Below are 21203 nucleotides of genomic sequence, written 5' to 3'. Positions count from 1 at the left end.
TGTATGTATCCTCTATCCACACATTCCACAGTACTACCAACAATATTGCATTGCATTCCTGCTGCATACACTGATACACCCTCACTGATCCTTTTCCATACTTTGACCTTAAATTCCAGAAAACAAAAACTCCTATCCCTACTTTATTAGCTGAACTCTTTGATGTAGTATCTGTATAGATCTGGATGTAACAGTGTAATCATCAATACAGTAGGCTTATTATCTGAATGACAAATAAACTCTCCTTCTTTTCCAATATTGTAAAATCTACTGTGGCGTCAGAAAGTATCCAAGGTGATATTTATTCCTGCCAATGTTACTGTTGGACTAATGTTTAAATGAGCTACCTCAAGTTCTATTGCCTTCTGTTTCACTGTCCATCCAAAGCTTTTCATTTCGCTCCTCTCCTTTTCCCAACAGGGTTTGAAAGTTTCTTGTGTTGGATGATCTTGATTATGAGTATGACCTTGTACATTTACTGACAGCTGTATCCTTCTCATTTCTAGTGGTACGTCCCCCATTTCCACCTGTTAACGGCTCCTCCGGTTGTCTGGCTCTGGCCCGGGGGGTGAGCTCGATACGGACAGCGTGTTCTTCCCTGACGGGGCTTCCCGCTCTGCTCTCTGTGTGACAGGAACAAGCGCACCGCCCACACATGCTGCCCAGAGACTGTTAACGAACGAACACATGCACGCACGCACACATACGTACATAACCCCCCACTAAAAACATGCAGAAGATTGTCATCCGACCAGTGACGACAACATCTGAAGTTGGTCCAATGATGGTCCCCGGGCGCTGGAAAGAAATAGCGACCACTGCTCCTGGCCTGCCCCCTGGAGGAAAGGACAAGCCTGGATGGGTCAAATGCAGAGGACATATTTCACCGGCCACCGTCAGCATGAGTGTGTGTTGTGGCCGCATGCATGTGTTGTAGTGTGTTCGTGTGACAATAAAGACAGGCTTCCATCTGAAATCGTGACACACACAGCCAGCCTCTGATGACGTTCCAGCCCTCGCTGAAAGAACAAGGACGACCGTAAAAAGAAGGATCAGACATCACTCACGTCACAGCATGATTAAAGAAAACACATGTTGTGATGTTGACTGATGACCTGTACGGTCATGTTGTATCATCATGTAGTTAGGCTAATCTAGCTCGAGCTTGGAGTTGGACCAGACAGGGGCTTGAGTTGAGCTACAGCCATGATCTGTTTGGAGACCAAAATGGAAAACTAACACGCACATTTAGATCAAAAACAAACATACAAAACATCAGTCAACATCACATAGTGTTTTCTTTAATCTGGTGGAAGCATTTTTCAGTATCAGATAGTTGATAGTGGGACTTATACTAGAAAAGTAACAAAATAATTTTCACAGCGATCCAGTACAACAATGTCTCTTTATTTTCCAAGTATAAAAAGCACCAACGTTTATTTACAAAGCAAACGTCGAAGTAACAGAGGTAACAGTAAGGCATCCAGGGGTTTTGCAAAGCTTCAAACAGTTGGCTTGTTGTTACCAAACTAAAGACAAATGAAATCGCACTATGATCTTCTGCAATTTACAAATCTCAGAGGCTGCAGTTATTAATTTAGTTTTAGAATCAAAACCTTTCATCGGACTCAAACACAGCAAAACAGCATGTTGACATCTAGTTTTTTATTGAACTAAATCACCCCCCCCCCCCTAAAAGATTTATGGCAAGAATAACCAATGCACTGCTGCATTGTGGGACATTAGCCCACAACTAGTCTCTCAAGCCAGACTACCTCTTCCACACTCTCTGGATGCTCCATGGACAGTCTGTACGTTTGGCCAGAGGCAGACTGGAAACAAGTTTGATGCTATTCAACCAATTATCAGCCATTTTGTGTCTAAAAAGCAGGAAGTAACACAGGTACAAGGCTTGCTTAATGAGGGTTTCCAACTTCCAATCCATTTAGATGATCCAGTGGTGGGGCCCTTGTTAATGTTTTGCTTGCATCTGTGTTACTTCCTGCCTTTTAGACACAAAATGGTTGAGGTGGACGTAGTTGTTGGGAGCATCTGCAAATTGCAGGACATGTAGCGTCTGTTTTAAGAGACTAGGCCACAACAGTCACATGGTGTCTGACAGTCACATGACTTATCAGATTGAACATATTGATATTGAATCTACAGGACGAGTCGGTCACATGAGCACACGTCTGAGCTGCAGAGGAAATGGTACAGTACAGTACCAACAGACTCAGTACCAACAGACTCAGTACCAACAAAATCCTTCATGATTGGTACAGATGGGGTGTGGCCCGCGACTCAGTCTAGTCCTGCAGCACCGACACCAAAACTAGAAAGAAAATTAATCGCCAATTATTTTGATAGTCGATTAATCATTTAGACTATTTCTTTTAAGAAATAAAAATATATCTAGTACAATTCTCTGGTTCCAGCTTCTTAAATGTGAATATGTTCTAGTTTCTTTAGTCTTCTATGACAGCAAACTGGTTATCTTTGGGTCGTGGGCTGTTGATCAGTCCAAAAGAAGACATTTGAGGATGTCATCTTGGGCTTTGAGGGAGAAAAAAAAAAATCACCATTTTGTGAGATTTTATAGACCAAACGACTAATTAGTCGAGAAAATAATGCACAGATGAATGGATAAGAGCATAACAGTCCACAGCATCGCCAGTGAAAATGAGGAGAGACAGAATCTGCTGTTGTTGCCTTCCACAGGAGGACAGTGAGAGAAGCTTCCACAGGAGGACAGTGAGAGAAGCTTCCACAGGAGGACAGTGAGAGAAGCTTCCACAGGAGGACAGTGAGAGAAGCTTCCACAGGAGGACAGTGAGAGAAGCTTCCACAGGAGGACAGTGAGAGAAGCTTCCACAGGAGGACAGTGAGAAGCTTCCACAGGAGGACAGTGAGAAAAGCTTCCACAGGAGGACAGTGAGAGAAGCTTCCACAGGAGGACAGTGAGAGAAGCTTCCACAGGAGGACAGTGAGAGAAAGCCGTGAGCAGAAAGTTCACAGGAGACAGTGAGAGAAGCTTCCACAGGAGGACAGGACCATCCCATAACAGCCAGTGTGTGTGTGTGTGTGTGTGTGTGTGTGTGTGTGCGTGTCTCCTGCTCTGTGTCCACGAGCACCACGCTGAAGCTCTGGAGGAGAGTGAAGGTCTGCCTCACCCGTCCGTCTCTCCCCCCTCAAAGCCGCGGAACGACTCGGTGTCGCTGTCGCCTTCGAACAGCCGGCGCAGAGAGGAGGAGCTCTGCGCCACCACCACCTCCTGCCGCTCCTCGTCCCCCTGCTGGGAGGAGGAGGAGGAGGAGGCGTTCTGGATGAGTCCGCTGCTCTGGGAGGTGATGGCAGGAGGCTGGGGGGGAGGGGGGGTGATGGCAGGAGGCTGGGGGGGAGGGAAAGTGATGGCAGGAGGCTGGGGGGGAGGGGGGAGTGGGTGTTTTCTCGGTCGGCCGGGTCTTCGTTTGACTGGTGGCGTGTTGGCGGGCACACCGGCTGTCCCGCTGCCCGACATGGCGCCCGGTGTGACGCCGGACGTAGCATCCGACATGGTGCCCGACGTAGCCGACTCCAACTGAAATTGAAAATAAAAAAGTTTAAACAAAGTAAAAATAAAAACTAATAATGAAAAATGTCAAACTATACTAACCTTGTCCTGTTGTTCCTGCTCCTCCTCCATCACCAGCAGCAGCGGTACAGGCTCGTCCAGCAGGCTGTCAGTGCCTGGTGGAGGCTTGTCCAGCATGCTGTCAGTGCCTGGTGGAGGCTCGTCCAGCAGGCTGTCAGTGCCTGGTGGAGGCTTGTCCAGCAGGCTGTCAGTGCCTGGTGGAGGCTCGTCCAGCAGACTGTCAGTGCCTGGTGGAGGCTTGTCCAGCAGGCTGTCAGTGCCTGGTGGAGGCTTGTCCAGCAGGCTGTCAGTGCCTGGTGGAGGCTTGTCCAGCATGCTGTCAGTGCCTGGTGGAGGCTTGTCCAGCAGGCTGTCAGTGCCTGGTGGAGGCTTGTCCAGCAGACTGTCAGTGCCTGGTGGAGGCTTGTCCAGCAGGCTGTCAGTGCCTGGTGGAGGCTTGTCCAGCATGCTGTCAGTGCCTGGTGGAGGCTTGTCCAGCAGGCTGTCAGTGCCTGGTGGAGGCTTGTCCAGCATGCTGTCAGTGCCTGGTGGAGGCTTGTCCAGCAGACTGTCAGTGCCTGGTGGAGGCTTGTCCAGCAGACTGTCAGTGCCTGGTGGAGGCTTGTCCAGCAGACTGCCCTGGTCAGGCAGCCGGTCTTGGTCCAGCAGGCTGTATTGGTGGTCCTGGTATTGGTCCTGGTCTTGGTCCTGGTCCTGGTCTTCGTCTTCGTATTCGTATTCGTCTTGGTCCTGGTCTTGGTCTTCGTATTGGTCCTGGTCTTGGTCTTCATATTCGTCTTGGTGTTGGACCTGGTCCATTGGGCGGATCAGAGCCTCGGTCAGAGCTTGGATCAAGAAGCCTGGCTCGTCCCACTTGTCCTCCTTTGGCGGGGTGGAAACTACGGTGAACGACCTGAAGAGTTACCAATTTGAATTATCAACTGAATAATGTGCTTCACAAACATAATACAAAACACAACAGTGAAACGGAATAAAGACGTGAAGGATCAGAAAACACAAGTAGATTATGATCAACAGAATTTAGTGAAATTCATGTCTAAAACACAAAGAAGTGAAGTCCAAATAGGGGTGGGCGATATGGCAAAAATATCATATCACGATTTTTTCAGGCAGGATCACGATCCACGATCTTATCACGATTCTTTTTCATATTGGTTTTTAGGACTATTTTGCAAGTTACTGAACAGTACAAGTACAACCAATCTAATTTCAGGGTTCGTATGGTCATGAGAAACCTGGGAAAAGTCATGGAAATTTAAAATACACTTTGTTTTATAAATATTTTCATGTCGTTCATTTGCAGTTGAGTTTACAATAATTCATATGCTAAGAAATAATGTTCACAAGCATGCACATGCTCACTCTATCTATCTATCTATGTATTGGTTCACTATTATTTCGGCTATAGAGTAGGGTTGGTCAATAGGACGAATATATATGAGCTATCTGCGATTTGAGTCCACCGTCGGTTGCATTTACATTACATTACGTCATTTGGCAGACGCTTTTATCCAAAGCGACTTACAATAACACATTTTTGTCAGCAATAGAGCAATCAACTATGGAGCACAGTCTATGACAACTACAACTTCTGAAGGAACAGTGGTACAAGTTTAGTTTAGGTTAGTAGTTTTTTTTTTTTTTTTTAGAAAGAGAGAGAAAGAAGTTAGATCAAGAAGAGCCCAGATGGAGCCTGAAAAGGTGTGACTTTAGTCTTTTCCGAAAGATCCGGTTGCCTTTGTTGGGTGATCTTTCACGTGATTGTTATCATTTTAATTAGGTAGTTTAATGGTGAGAGAGAGACCGACAGACGGAGAGAGAGAGAGCTGTCAGCTCTGTCTGACATGCGGCTTGGCACACACACACACACACACACACACACACCACACAGCGTTGAGTGAGAGAGGGGGAAACGGAGCTCACCTGGGAATACGAGGCAGGATGACAGCAGATTAAGAGCAATGCCTCGCATTTAAAATAACTTTGCGCCATGAGTTCCACTCTATCTGCCTGTCTGTCTCTCTAGCCGCATGTTTGTTTAGTGTGCGTGTGTGTGTGTGTGTGTGTGTGTTTTGTAAAGAGGTTTCATTTGCGTTCAAGTAATTTTCATCCCCGTTCATTGTAACGAGCAGAGCGTGTGTTTAGGCTATCGTCCCGGCTCTGTCCCCAAATTAATTTCCATCGTCCCAGACGCTATTTTTAATGTCCCCAGGATGATGGGAGGTCCTGTCGAGCCCTGGTTAAGTGTGTCTGTGTGTGTCAAACCAACTCCCCCCTCCGTGTTGTCGTCCTCCATGCTGCTCTGCTGCTGCACTTTGTGAAGTGAAAAACTTTGGAAGCGTCTTTCTGAAATGCAACTGATAGAATGTGCACTGCATGTAGCGCGATCCTAACGATCTGTCTGGAAAGGCAGCCATTCCGATCGTTAACGATCTAAGATCGTCATATCGCCCACCCCTAAGTCCAAATGTTAACAAGTTTTTATATTTAAAGCCCCATCCTGTAGTTTTTCTATTTGGGGAAACTGTGTCCCCACCTAAATGCCATTTGTACGATCAGATATCAGCCTTATTTTACCGTTCTATCCAAAGGCTCGTCGGGCCTCGCAAGATGCCACATAAGACAATTATCTCTACATTATCTCTACGTCTATGATATTATCTCTACGATCACTTGGATGTTGCATAGAATTTTGCACACTTGCTTTTTATTGACCTTTCCTCTGCTTTTGATTGTATCCAACCACATGTTTTAGCCAACAGACTCAGCAGCACTTTTCACATTGACTTTGGACTAGTATGCTTTTGAACTCTCCATTAGAATGTTGATGTTGTTCTAAGCGGTGTATCAGTGAGTGGCAGAATGAAGAGAGGCGGACCTGGAGAGGAGGTAGGGTGTGGCGCTCAGGGTGGAGGCCACCTCACTCAGCCAACAGGCCAGAGTGAGAGCCAGCTGCTCCAGAGTCAGACCCTCTGCCCCGCCCCGCGACAGCAGCTGGCTCCAACAGGCCTGGAGAGAGAGAGACAGACAGACACACACACACAGACAGACAGGCAGACAGACAGACAGACAGAGATGTCTGTGTTAAGGTCAGGACATGCTCGAGTGCGGCAGCCAGACGCGAGGGGTGCGAGGCAAAAATGACGTCATCGCGCTGGGCGCGTCGGGGGGCGAGGCCTCCGCAACCGCAAGCGCGTACCTGAAGATATTTCTAGCAGCGCGCAGCTCCCTTTGCAGCAGAGACAGGGAGAGAAATGACATGAAGAAGTAAAGTACACTGAGCTCTGCGTGTTTTCACCACATTTCTTGACCCATGTGGTAAAACTTTGATTTGTAACTGTTCGTTTTTAGTCATTTCAAGTAAATGTGCTGTGTTGAGAAAGAGAGATCAGCACAAAATACATTCAGTAACTAGACTGACCGCACCGTGGATTTATGCCTCCGCCATTCATTCATTCTTGAGTCCAAATCGCCATTTGAGGCAAATTTGAAGAAATTCTGCCAAGGCGCTCCTGAGATGTTGCGTTGCGGAGCTTGGCAATTGGGTGTGTGAGGTCACAGTGACCTTGAACTTTGACCACCAAAATCTAATCAGTTCATGCTTGAGTCCAAGTCGATGTTTGAGGCAAATTTGATGAAATTCCGTCAAGGCATTCCTGAGATATTGCGTTAACGAACATCGGACGTACGTACGGACAGACAACCTGGATCCATAATGCCTCCGGCCTGCCTCCGGAGGCATAAAAACAAGTTTGGTGATTCTATTCATGTGCTGATATGGTCGGTAAGAGTGAAAGCACACTCAGTACTGCACATAATGGCTTTTCATTGTGACTTTTCACGAGCCGTTTCTCACACTGTACATTGTCAGACAGGAGACAGACAGGAGACAGACGGAAAGACAGATAGACAGGCAGACAGACAGACAGAAAGACAGGAGACAGACAGACAGGAGACATACAGAAAGACAGATAGACAGGCAGACAGACAGGAGACAGACAGACAGACAGATGACAGGCAGACATTAGACAGAGAGACAGGCAGACAGACAGACAGGAGACAGACAGACAGACAGACAGGAGACAGACAGACAGGCAGACAGGAGACAGACAGGCAGGCAGACAGGAGACAGACAGGCAGGAGACAGACAGACAGACAGACAGACAGGCAGGCAGACAGACAGGAGACAGGCAGACAGGAGACAGGCAGACAGGAGACAGACAGACAGACAGGAGACAGGCAGACAGGAGACAGAGACAGACAGGCAGACAGGAGACAGAGAGAGACAGGAGACAGAGACAGACAGGTACCTGGAGGAACTCTCTTAGCACAGGTGTGATGCAGATGTTGAGGGGCTGCAGGCGACAGGAGCAGCCTGTGGGGATGACGGCGGGGACGCTGAGGTTGTTGAGGCCGGTGAGGAATGAGTCGGTGAGGTGTCCGCGGTGCGTGTCCACGATCAGCAGCGAGCGGCCACCCTGCCCGCTCCGAGCCACCACACGGGGGCGCCACACCTAAAACCAAACTCAACACCTTAAGATCACAGCGTCACAGCGTGACAGTCTCCCTCAGTTACACCTGCTCTCAACATGCAATCTGTGTCTGCAAATTCTAACCAGATAATACACTCATTGTGCCATTACATTGGTTCTGCTTAGAGCAGTGTAGAGGTAAAAGCACTTGCCTGCCACCCTGGAGACCCGGGTTCAAAAGTTAGAGGGGCATTGATCCATTGGCCCATAATAATGATATACAATACAGAGGCAAAGTGAACGTCACTTCCTGTTTCAGCACTGTACCAGAGATTTTCTTCCGTAATTTATTTTCCCATAGACATTTACTAAAATGCTTATAAAAATAGTTATACTTGGTCAAACCAGACAGTTCAGCTATATTTAGAATCGGGAGAGACCATAGAACATTTCACTTAGGGTTGTGCGATGTCAGGAAATTATCTATCGTGATTATTCCACAGTGACCCATCGTGATCCACGATGGCATCGTCATTGAGTGGGGGGAATAATTAATAATTTATTAAGTCGCTGCAGTGCGGTAATGCCATTCATTGCAATGCGTTCATTACAACTGGACAGCTGAGCTCTTCACAGAGACCAGCGGGCTTCGATAGGCTACTATTAGCCTCTGTGCTAACAGCACAGAGCCAGGCGACTGAATGAAGCAGTGGCTCTCACTACCAACAATTTGAACGGCGCAAATAACAAAACGTTAACATTACAGGTCCTCACCAACAACGTGTGTGTGTTGAATTTAACTAGCTGGCAGTAAACTGACTGAATTACTGGCTGATATAACGTTAGATTCGCGTGGGCTTTTGAACCTAATGAGAGCGATTTGACGAGAGGAGAGTTGAGAGAGAAACACAGCTGCTGCTGCTGTAGCCTCAAAGCGAGACTGATCAGTCATTCAGACTGATGCGTCTAGCGTTGAGGCTGCTGCTGTGAGCGACTTCAACTTTCACTTTGGAAACAGGCGAGTTAAATTCACAGTTGAAGACTTGTACTCACTTTGGGTTGAAAACAGGAAAGAACGTGAAGTTTCTTCTTTGTCTTAAAAGTTTTCGCAACAAAAGAACTGACTTCTCATGCGCGGGGGACGCCCAGGCGACATTAAACAAGCGCTCCCAGTGCAGAGAAGCACTAGAGCGGAGGAGGGGGAGGGGAGGCTTCTCTGAGTCTGAACTGGGCGCGCTCGTTTAATGCCGCCGGCGCGTCCCCCACGCGTCACGGTGAGTGGAATTGGTATTTTTTATTATTAAAACGTCACAAATTTATTTCGAACAGATAATTAATCAGGATGATCCGATGTAGAAGGCTCAGAGGTCGATGGGGGGTCGGCCCATCACGATGGTCGATGCCATCGTCCATCGTGCCAACCCTAATTTCACTCCAACCAAAATGTAAAAAAACAACATCAAAAAAATATTTTCTTTAAAACCACATTCTTTTATGTTTTGGTCCGAGTGAAATGTTATGCGATCTCTCCTGTTTCTAAATATATCTACCTACCTACTACCTATGCCACCTACTGGCAAGTAATTTGATTCACTATTCACCTTATTCTTTGCCCACACATGGACGCTTCCGCATTACGTCATTTCGTAATAGTATTTCCGTTTAGACTTGCCAAAAACCCCGCAGGCAAGATGGCCGCCCACACTCCCCTCCTAAACTGGCAGAATTACTCCCCCATAAAGTAACATATACATAACATACACACATAATACACACATAAGCCTGCTGACTGGCTGCTTCACCACCTGGTACGGGAACTGTACCACCATGGACCGCAGGGCGCTACGAAGAGTGAGACGCGCTGCCCAGTAGGGGTGGGAGAAAAAATCGATTCACCTAAGTATCGCGATTTTTAATGTCACGATTTTTTTATTCCAGAATCGATAATCGCAAAAGCAAAAAAAAAAAAAAAAAAAAAAAAAAAAAAAAAAAAATTGGTGCCTGCAGTCAGGCCACTCACTGAACAGCAGGCCAGGCGCTGCCTACTGGTTTACTAGTGGTTTTATTACTTTATTAGTTAGTCTGAAGTAATAATTACACTTCAGGGTTAAAGTGGGTGCATCTCATTGTAAAATTGGACTTGGCCCAAATTGGGCTTCAAACGGCCCAAATTGGGCTTCAAACGACCCAAATTGAGCTTCAAACGGCCCAAATTGGGCTTCAAACTACCCACATTGAGCTTCAAACGGCCCAAATTGGGCTTCAAACGGCCCAAATTTCACGCGCGTCGGCCCATATCGGCCTGGCCTGCTTGGTATCTAATGCCCGGCCTGAATTATGATCCCAGTCCACCCCTGTTTTTAACTATATCGCCCAGCCCTACTCATGATATATAATATACAGTCTCTAATGTATGATTCAACTTTTCCCATGTTCTAATCTAGTGGAAAAAAGCAAACAAACTGAAAAAAGAAAAGAAAAAAAGAAACAAAAATCGCAATAAATCGTAATATCGAATCGCAATAATCGTAGAATCGCAATACTTAAGAATCGCAATATATATCGAATCGGCACCCAAGTATCGTGATAGTATCGAATCGGGAGATAAGTGAATCGGCACAGCCCTACTGCCCAGCACGTAACAGGATGTGAGCTGCCAGAACTGCAGGAACTATATAACCAGCGGTGCCTCAGGAGGTCCCTGAAGATCATCAAAGACACAAACCATCCCCACAACAGCCTGTTCTCCCCGTTACCCTCAGGGAGAAGATACAGGGTCCCAAAAGCACGCACAAATCGCTTGAGGGACAGTTTCTTCCCGCAGGCCACGAGACTCCTTAACATACACAAATAGTGTAGTAGCTGTACTGTACCGCACTGTAGATGCTACCATTATGTATGTCTAATGTTTAATTGTATGTTTAATTAGGTATATGCTATTTGCACCTGTATGTCAAATACGTCGAATTTAAAATGTTTAAGTACGTCCAAAGTATGCACATGACATGTGCACCTATGTGCAGTGAATATGCCACTGTCTCTGACTTGTCTTATCACTCTACTGCCTTATTGCTTGTTGTGTCTCTTGTTGTTTTTGCACTCATATGCCCTGTTATATTTGTACTATGTTGTAAACGGAGTTCACAGCACAAGAATTTCACACGTGATACTTGTACCATGGAGTGACAATAAAAATCTTGAATCTTGAATATCTTGGCCAATAAGTATGTAACATACAAAATAAAACAACCCGTAATATCTTAATTTTATGTAGAATGCAGAGGACATGTAACTGTTTAGTTAAACTTGCATTCCAGGAATATTGTGCTCTAAAGATGACGTTACGGTTTCGTCCTGAAACCCACAAAGGTTGCGCCAGGCGTAACCTATATGGGATTCGAAATAATGCATCCGAGATATAAAACGTTATGAATATAGCCACGTTATAAACAACAAACTAACGCTGGTGATCCGTATGGAAACAGTGTTACTCGAAATGGTTAAAAGTTATATCAATTTGGTAATTCAGTGGCATTTTACTGCCATATAACATAACTAACTAGCGGCTAATATTAGCCACAGTAAGCAACTAGCGCTGAACCGGAAGAACAAATACGTTTGCGTTGAACGCGGAAGAGAGAAAAAGTGGGCGTGGTGAATGAATAAGGTGAATATAGTTCACTATTAAATACCCACAATGCACATTGCACTGCAATTTCTAGTGAACAGCGAATGTACCATGCATTTTCTCCCATATACTACAATGCAATGCGGTCATGTTTACCAAAGGAGAAGAGTGAGGTATCCTCCTCCATATACCGTAGTTCACTGCATGGGGAATAGTGAGTGGTTGAATGAATGACTGAACCATTCCGAAACACGGCTATAGACGGTTTTCATGGAATTGTGTTGCTAGGGAAGTGTTGTGTTGTGTTGTGTTGCTAGGGAAGTTTTAAAACCTAGTTTATTTCCCGTTAGCTATTGTATTAGCAAACACTGCAACAGGAAGTAAGCTAGGGGCAATTTAGAATGTTTATGTCGTCGAGTTAAAACCGTGGATAGACGTGAGTTGAAAGCAGGAAGGAGGCGCACCTTGTTGAGCCAGATGTCCAGGCGCTGTTGGTCCGTGAAGCCGTGGGGTCGAGCCTCCAGCCACACGTTGTTGGGGAAGCCCTCTGGGAGGAGGGGGGGGTGGCCTCTGAAGAACAGCACGGGCGGGAAGAAGGTCCCGTCAGCCAGGCCCGACAGAACCACGTCGAACATGGGGCTGTCCGACGAGCCCGACAGCTGGAAGGCCGACGGCTTCTGGGCCGCAAACTCCTCCGGGTCCACGAACACCGACAGCTCGTCCATGGCACCGACGGAGCCAGGCCGCATTCCCTTGTTGTGGACCTGTTCACACAAGAAACACAAACACCTTCATTCTAGAGATGAAAGAGAGTAAACATTTCAACGTTTAAAAAGGTTTTATATTGAAAACTCAGACCCAAAAAGGACCGATACTCTCACTGAGATCATTTCATCAAGGCTGTGGCTGCGGGGGATGTGGGCGGGTCAGGGTTGGTGGGGTGGGTAGAGGGAGTGGCTGGGGGGATGTCGGCGGGTCAGGGTTGGTGGGGTGGGTAGAGGTGATCTGACTCATCATAGCCTTGGTGGTCTGTGCTCTCCGAGTGCACTTCTAGTTTGGCTTGAATCATTCAAGCTGGGTCAAGTTGAATGTAACAGATGTTAATTTCTATGTAGAAGTTACCACACAATTGGACTCGAGTCATAGGGACTCGGACTCGAGTCGACTCGAGTCGCAAATTTGACGACTTCCGACTCGACTCGGAAGGTAAATACTTGAAACTCGACTCGGACTTGGAAGAAAATGACTCGAAACTCGACTCGGACTTGTGACAAGATCAGCCGAGTGCACCAGCTGGGCGTACGCCTAGGTTTACACGCTACGTCCGATGTAGAACTCAAAGTTACTACTAACTTAATTTTATGACTAGTGCACCCTGTATGCGCTGCGTCTGTGTATGGAGCAGGCGTAAAAGTTACACCCAAATGCGTAGCTACTCACTGACAGCTGTCTCATCTTGATCTGCGCGTGATGCGGCCGGAATCTTCTCCAAAAATATCGATCGATATGTGCTGTAAATATAGACGTTTTGGGCGCAGGACCTCCGCTCGTCGGCGGGTTTTTAAAAGCTGCGTCGGAAGATCTTTCAATTTCTTCCTGACTTCGTCAACTGCCCGCAGTGCGCAGTCTGCCATCGCATTCAGTACTGATTGCACTTGTGATCAAACTGCTTGTGTTGGCGCTGTTAAATTGAGCTGTGAGAACGTTTCTATGCTTTGAATACAACTCTATAAGTTTGAGCTGAGTTGGAGCTGTCTGTCAGCTGTCTCGAGCTCGTCTGAGAGAAGTGTGTTGCTTGGCAACAAGCACGTATTAACGTGAACGCGCACGTCTGCAGCCTAAATAATCTCTGCCTTGTCATTTTTTCTAACCTGTGACTCGACTTGACATAACCTGTGACTCGACTCGAGACTTGACTTGAAATAACATTGTGACTTGACTTGACTTGACTTGCCGACAAAAGGAAAGACTTGGGACTTGCTTGAGACTCGGGACCAATTGACTTGAGACTCGCTTGGGACTCGGATCAGAGTCGGGACAGACAATTGTCTGGAAGTTACACTCTCCAACTTTAAAGCCCCAATAAGCATTTTCTTCACCTTAATATAACAGCTTTTGAGTCATTGGAGATGGTACAGTGACTTATACCAGAGAGAATATCGCCTCTATTGGTCACACAGCGCCCTCCAAAGGCCTCTCCTGGGACTAAGCTTATTTATGCCTGCGTCACGGTGGCAGCCTGGAGGCACATACTGCACATGCTCTGTACAGCTGAAGCGCTGTCTTCAGGAAAACAAGGAAGTAACTCGGTGCGGATTTGCTACGAAAATGATGTTTCACGTAACTATGGATTATTATTTCATTACGTGGTGAGTACCCGATGTCACAACAACATGTATATAGAGCTTTCTCACCCTGTGTTTTGTTGACTTTGAACGGCGATATTGATACCGATGCTATTGCACCCAGAGGGCGCTGTTTCCCCAATAGCAAAACTTGGAAAAGTTGCTGAATGGGGCTTTAAGAACACGTTTCTTTGCTGTAATATTTCCATGCTACAACCAAGTAGAGTGTCTGTCTGTCAGTCTGTTACCTGTCTGTCTGTCTGTCTGTCTGTCAGTCTGTTACCTGTCTCTCTGTCTGTCTGTCTGTCTGTTACCTGTCTGTCTGTCTGTCAGTCTGTTACCTGTCTCTCTGTCAGTCTGTCTGTCTGTTACCTGTCTGTCTGTCTGTCTGTCAGTCTGTTACCTGTCTCTCTGTTACCTGTCTGTCTGTCTGTCTGTCAGTCTGTTACCTGTCTCTCTGTCAGTCTGTTACCTGTCTGTCTGTCAGTCTGTTACCTGTCTCTGTCAGTCAGTTTGTTACCTGTCTCTCTGTCAGTCTGTCAGTCTGTTACCTGTCTCTCTGTCAGTCTGTCAGTCTGTTACCTGTCTGTCAGTCTGTTACCTGTCTGTCTGTCTGTCAGTCTGTTACCTGTCTGTCAGTCAGTCTGTTACCTGTCTGTCTGTCAGTCTGTTACCTGTCTCTGTCAGTCAGTTTGTTACCTGTCTCTCTGTCAGTCTGTCTGTCAGTCTGTTACCTGTCTCTCTGTCAGTCTGTCAGTCTGTACCTGTCTGTCAGTCTGTTACCTGTCTGTCTGTCAGTCTGTTACCTGTCTGTCTCTCTGTGGTCAGTCTGTCTGTCTGTCTGTTACCTGTCTGTCTGTCTGTCTGTCAGTCTGTTACCTGTCTCTCTGTCAGTCTGTCTGTCAGTCTGTTACCTGTCTGTCCGTCAGTCAGTATGTTACCTGTATGTCTGTCTGTCTGTTACCTGTCTGTCTGTCTGTCAGTCTGTTACCTGTCTGTCTGTTGTCAGTCAGTCTGTTACCTGTCTGTCTGTCTGTTACCTGTCTGTCTGTTACCTGTCTGTCAGTCTGTTACCTGTCTGTCTGTCTGTCAGTCTGTTACCTGTCTGTCTGTTACCTGTCTCTCTGTCAGTCAGTCAGTCAGTCTGTCTGTCTGTCTATCTGTCTGTCTGTCTGTTACCTGGCTATCTGTCTGTCTGTCTGTTACCTGCCTGTCCGTCTGTTACCTGGCTGTCTGTCTGTCTGTCTGTCTGTCAGTCTGTTACCTGTCTGTCTGTCTGTCAGTCTGTTACCTGTCTGTCTGTCTGTTACCTGTCTCTCTGTCAGTCAGTCAGTCTGTCTGTCTGTCAGTCTGTTACCTGTCTGTCTGTCTGTCTGTCTGTCTGTCAGTCTGTTACCTGGCTATCTGTCTGTCTGTCTGTCTGTCAGTCTGTTACCTGCCTGTCCGTCTGTTACCTGGCTGTCTGTCTGTCTGTCTGTCTGTCTGTCTGTTACCTGTCTGTCTATCTGTCTGTCTGCCAGTCTGTTACCTGTCTGTCTATCTGTCTGTCTGCCAGTCTGTTACCTGCCTGTCCGTCTGTTACCTGGCTGTCTGTCTGTCTGTCTGTATGTCTGTTTGTCAGTCTATTACCTGTCTGTCTGTTACCTGTCTGTCTGTCAGTCTGTCTGTCTGTCAGTCTGTTACCTGTCTGTCAGTCAGTCTGTCTGTCTGTCTGTCTGTCAGTCAGTCAGTCTGTTACCTGTCTGTGGAGGAAGCGTGTGAAGACGCTGCTGCTCTCGTAGACGTTGTGCGGGAGCCTCCGTTGGCCTGAGCGGGGGTGGGGCTGCAGGCTGAGGGGGCGGGGCTGCAGGCCCAGCTGGTGGCGCAGCATGAAGTGCACGGCCCAGCGGTAACACTCCACAACATCACTGTCCTGACCCATTGCCAGGGCCTCTGACGCCCTCTTCAGGAGAGTCTGCTCACCCACCACCAACTGGGAGGGGAGAGGGAGAGGATTAGGGACTGTGTGTGACGTGTGTGTGTGCTTGTGTGCATGTGTGTGTGTGTGTGTGTGTGCGTGTGTGTGTGTGTGCATGTGTGTGTGTGTGTGCTAGGGATGTCACCGTGTACTAGGGCTGCCCTCGACCAAAGATTATCCTGGTCGACCAGAAATCGACCACAGCTCCGACCAATCGATTGGTCGAAAAGGGGTCTAAAATTTTTTTTATATTATTATTTTGTGCAGTGTACTGACTACTAGGGGTGGGAATCACCAGATGCCCACGATACGATACTAAAACGATACTTTAAGCATGATACGATAGTATTGCGATATTGCGATATATTGAATATTGCAATATTTCGATATATTACGATTTCTTACTTTTTCAACTGCAAATGATGTCCCCAAAGGAAAACTTTGTCAACATCTGATTTATATAAGAACAATTTTCCAGTCTGTACATCTGACTTCAACCATTTTATTGCAGCAACATTGTCAAGTAGACAGACCAACAACTTTCATAAAGTCATGTCATAGTTGCATGCACCTGACAAACTGAACTGTTTGTTACAGTCTACTTACAGTCCACCTTAACTGGATGTGTGTGTGGACTACTGTACTTAGGTAGTTTTTGAACAATGCAACTTCACTTCACTTGCACAAACATCTTGTGCAGCCCATTCAGTAACTGGGGAATTTGTAAATTACTGTTATGACAAAACTGTTACTGTTAAAACAAAATTAAAATATGCTACCGTTTGTTTACTGCTGGCCTTGGAACTAAAGTTTATAGTAGCCCGGTGGCCTGCAAAAAAAAATATATATATATACAGTATATATATATTTTTACAAAATTATTAACAACAGCGATTGCTCGACCAACGTGAATCTCGTCGACCAAGAGCACGTCGACCAAACAATCGACCAATCGACCTGGAGGGGGAAGCCCTACCGTGTACACGGCTAACCGGATATTAACACATTGGGTGCCAGCCATGTTTTCATTCCTGTAGGTAAGTTGTGCCAGGGGTGTTTTTGACGATTCTGGCTCATTTTAGAACAGCCGAGGATTATTTTCTGTTAAGAATTCATGAACATCAATCATCTAAAAATAACTAATAGAATGTGTGCTTTCTCTGTCTAAAAGAGTTAGTTTGCAGAGTTAGTAGTTATGTAGATATTAGCCGTTGAGTACAGCATGGTTTCAGCGTCTGGAAATTTATTCAGAGATAAATGGCTTTTTGTGAAACAGTCACTTTAACCATTCATTTTTGGCATCAGTAAGACCGTCAGACATTCTAAACAATAGTTTTGAACAGTAATTTCCTCCATAACAACAGGAAACACCCCTCTCATTCAAACTCCTCCCTCCGTGTGTCTTCTCCTCCTTCCTCCTGGCTTCAGCGGGCGTGTCAGAAGCGCGTTGTGCTGCCTGCCTGTCTGTCTGCGTGCCTGCCTGCCTGCTTGCCTGTCGGGCAAGACGAGTCTGAAATGGATATGGATTACTGTAAAATCGCGTCGCCATTTCCTTGAATGGCTTGCTTCCGCGGTGTGTGTGTGTGTGTGTGTGTGTGTGTGTGTGTGTGTGTGTGTGTGTGTGTGTGTGTGTTCGCGCGTTGCTGCGCGGCTCTGGGGGGAAGGGATCTCTGTCCGTTCTGTGTGTGTGTGTCCGGGCGAGGCGGCTGCTTTTGTGGCTTTTGGGTCCCGTGGCTGTGACTTCTCTCGGTCTCTGTCGCCACTTAGTGGTCGGTAAAATAGATTACACACATGCTCTTGCTGCAAATACTTATCTCGAAGATGTAAAAGGGGTTGATTGATGTCCCACTGTCAAAAAAAAAAAATCTTTATGTAAGACGAGTTAGTCCGTCCTTGGCACTTAAGCGCTGGATTATGTAAGACGAATTAGTCCGTCTCTGGCACTTAATGTGTTAAATCATAACCACTTAGAAAGAACAATAACCGACGACACGTCTGCGTCACATCAGCTGTGGCTGTACCTTTAAGACAGGCAGCTTTACGACAGTCTGCCCTGCTCGAAAGTGGTGTGGTTGTAATTGTAATCATGGAGCCAGTGTGACCGCATGAAAATAAAACGTTAACAGTTACGTCGTGGTCCACAAGTTATTAAACATAACATTGGCGACGAGGATGATGGATTCTCTGCTCTCACCTCTCTCCCCGTTCCTCGCCCTGCCTGGCGAGCCACCGATCCCATGGGTTCGCTGGCTTGAATCCTTTGAAACGTTCATACTAGGGCTAGCTGATGCTAACGTTGAAACGTTCATACTAGGGCTAGCTGATGCTAACGTTGAAACGTTCATACTAGGGCTAGCTGATGCTAACGTTGAAACGTTCATACTAGGGCTAGCTGATGCTAACGTTGAAACGTTCATACTAGGGCTAGCTGATGCGAACGTTGAAACGTTCATACTAGGGCTAGCTGATGCTAACGTTGAAAGGAAGAAAGCCCTGCTGATAAACAATCTAGACAACGAGGGACAGCAGATTTCTCGTACTCTCGAACCTGCTCCTAATATGTGGACTGTGTCACACTGCTGTCTGGACATGTTGCTGTAAAAGTGGATTGTTTTCCGTCAACATCCGTAGCAAGCGGGTGAGTCTGTCTTACTGTGTTTCATTTCTCATCAAAAATAAACTGTTTAACGCTGTGGTGATAATGCTGCCTGTAAACTACAGATGATAACGTGACACTAAAGTGTTCACACAAGTGCAGTAACGTTAATGGAAATGAGGTAAAAAAAAAAAAAAAAAAAAGTCTGGTTAACCGGTTACATACTGCCAGAAGGTCGTGTGTACCCATGTAGAAAATGTTGTAACCATTGACATCCCTAGTGCACGCGCGCGTGTGTGTGTGTGTGTTACCTGCTGCTCCCTCTGGGTGAGCACCCACTCTGCGAGGCAGTCGGTGCTCCAGGTCCACTCTCGGCCGCTCCACGCACGCTCCTCCTGCAGCGCCCAGGCCTGGATCAGAGCCGGCGCCGTCTGGAAGCGAGAGGCAGCCTGGGGGGGGGGGGGGGGGGGGGCGTATCGTTTTCCGAAAGCGTATCGTTTACGAAATTAATAATAAAATCTTTTTCAGTATTTTATTGTCAAGAATATCGTTATCGCAGAAATACCCTGAAATATCGTGATAATTGTTTTAGGGCCGTATCGCCCACCCCTACCTGAGGGAGACCGTTACACAGAGAGAACAACACGGCCGATAGCTGCTCCGTCCCCAGCTGCAGGAGAGCAGAGGAAAGGGTTAACATCCAGACTGCAGGAGAGTAGAGGAAAGGGTTAATGTCCAGACTGCAGGAGAGCAGAGGAAAGGGTTAACATCCAGACTGCAGGAGAGCAGAGGAAAGGGTTAATGTCCAGACTGCAGGAGAGCAGAGGAAAGGGTTAACATCCAGACTGCAGGAGAGCAGAGGAAAGGGTTAATGTCCAGACTGCAGGAGAGCAGAGGAAAGGGTTAACATCCAGACTGCAGGAGAGCAGAGGAAAGGGTTAATGTCCAGACTGCAGGAGAACAGAGGAAAGGGTTAACATCCAGACTGCAGGAGAGCAGAGGAAAGGGTTAACGTCCAGACTGCAGGAGAGCAGAGGAAAGGGTTAACATCCAGACTGCAGGAGAGCAGAGGAAAGGGTTAACATCCAGACTGCAGGAGAGCAGAGGAAAGGGTTAACATCCAGACTGCAAGAGAGCAGAGGAAAGGGTTAACATCCAGACTGCAGGAGAGCAGAGGAAAGGGTTAACATCCAGACTGCAGGAGAGCAGATGAAAGGGTTAACATCCAGACTGCAGGAGAGTAAAGGAAAGGGTTAACATCCAGACTGCAGGAGAGCAGAGGAAAGGGTTAACATCCAGACTGCAGGAGAGCAGAGGAAAGGGTTAACGTCCAGACTGCAGGAGAGCAGAGGAAAGGGTTAACATCCAGACTGCAAGAGAGCAGAGGAAAGGGTTAACATCCAGACTGCAAGAGAGCAGAGGAAAGGGTTAACATCCAGACTGCAGGAGAGCAGAGGAAAGGGTTAACATCCAGACTGCAAGAGAGCAGAGGAAAGGGTTAACGTCCAGACTGCAGGAGAGCAGAGGAAAGGGTTAATGTCCAGACTGCAGGAGAACGGAGGAAAGGGTTAATGTCCAGACTGCAGGAGAGCAGAGGAAAGGGTTAACATCCAGACTGCAGGAGAACAGAGGAAAGGGTTAATGTCCAGACTGCAGGAGAGCAGAGGAAAGGGTTAATGTCCAGACTGCAGGAGAGCAGAGGAAAGGGTTAATGTCCAGACTGCAGGAGAACAGAGGAAAGGGTTAATGTCCAGACTGCAGGAGAGCAGAGGAAAGGGTTAATGTCCAGACTGCAGGAGAGCAGAGGAAAGGGTTAACATCCAGACTGCAGGAGAGCAGAGGAAAGGGTTAATGTCCAGACTGCAGGAGAGCAGAGGAAAGGGTTAACATCCAGACTGCAGGAGAGCAGAGGAAAGGGTTAATGTCCAGACTGCAGGAGAACAGAGGAAAGGGTTAATGTCCAGACTGCAGGAGAGCAGAGGAAAGGGTTAACATCCAGACTGCAGGAGAGCAGAGGAAAGGGTTAACATCCAGACTGCAGGAGAACAGAGGAAAGGGTTAACATCCAGACTGCAAGAGAGCAGAGGAAAGGGTTCCCTGGTCAGACTCTCCCAGCAAAGGGGCTGGGAGTCTGGCAAGCGAGACTAATCAGTGACTGATGTTAATGAAGTTGAAAAAAGACGTTAAGTCTGTTGACATGTGTTTCAGTCGCTCTGCGCTGCGTCACAACGCTTCACTTTGTATGAAAGCGCTCAATCAACTACATCTCTCGTCTTGCACAATATAACTGATCACATGATCACACCAACACGGGCTGGCAGGAGAGACGTCACTGGTTGTGTGTCGTCTTTCTGATGTATAAGTGATACTGCAACAGTTTGATGACAAAATGTGACTTTCTTGACTTGCAACATAAACACACGATCTCAAGTCGAGACTTTAGAAACCTAAAGATCACAGTACAAGTCCGAGTCAATTCCCAAGTCACCAGAACCCAAGTCAAGTCTCAAGTCTTCTCTTCATGCATCAAGTCAAGTCTCAAATGATTCAAACTGTGATGCAGGGTTTTGTCCA

General features: G+C 46.9%; 1 protein-coding gene across 1 annotated transcript in view; it reads right to left on the bottom strand.

Annotated features, from left to right (window-relative positions):
• Positions 1-2801: 2801 nt before the first annotated feature.
• The window catches only part of pogza (pogo transposable element derived with ZNF domain a), a gene marked incomplete at its 5' end in the record, with an annotated part of 86860 nt that continues 68458 nt past the window's right edge, over positions 2802-21203 (bottom strand). Inside the window, 8 exons of the mRNA XM_083638325.1 lie at positions 2802-3577; positions 3653-4523; positions 6510-6640; positions 7942-8145; positions 12196-12495; positions 15815-16048; positions 18941-19078; positions 19243-19299. Of these exons, the coding sequence (XP_083494451.1) occupies positions 3167-3577; positions 3653-4523; positions 6510-6640; positions 7942-8145; positions 12196-12495; positions 15815-16048; positions 18941-19078; positions 19243-19299 (2346 nt within the window). The 3' untranslated portion in view covers positions 2802-3166. The remainder of the gene's footprint in view (positions 3578-3652; positions 4524-6509; positions 6641-7941; positions 8146-12195; positions 12496-15814; positions 16049-18940; positions 19079-19242; positions 19300-21203) is intronic.

Source organism: Poromitra crassiceps (assembly GCF_964638095.1).
Source record: "Poromitra crassiceps genome assembly, chromosome: 6".
NCBI lineage: Eukaryota > Metazoa > Chordata > Actinopteri > Beryciformes > Melamphaidae > Poromitra > Poromitra crassiceps.
Note: the sequence above shows the minus strand (reverse complement) of the source record. Positions and strands in the feature narration are given on the sequence as shown.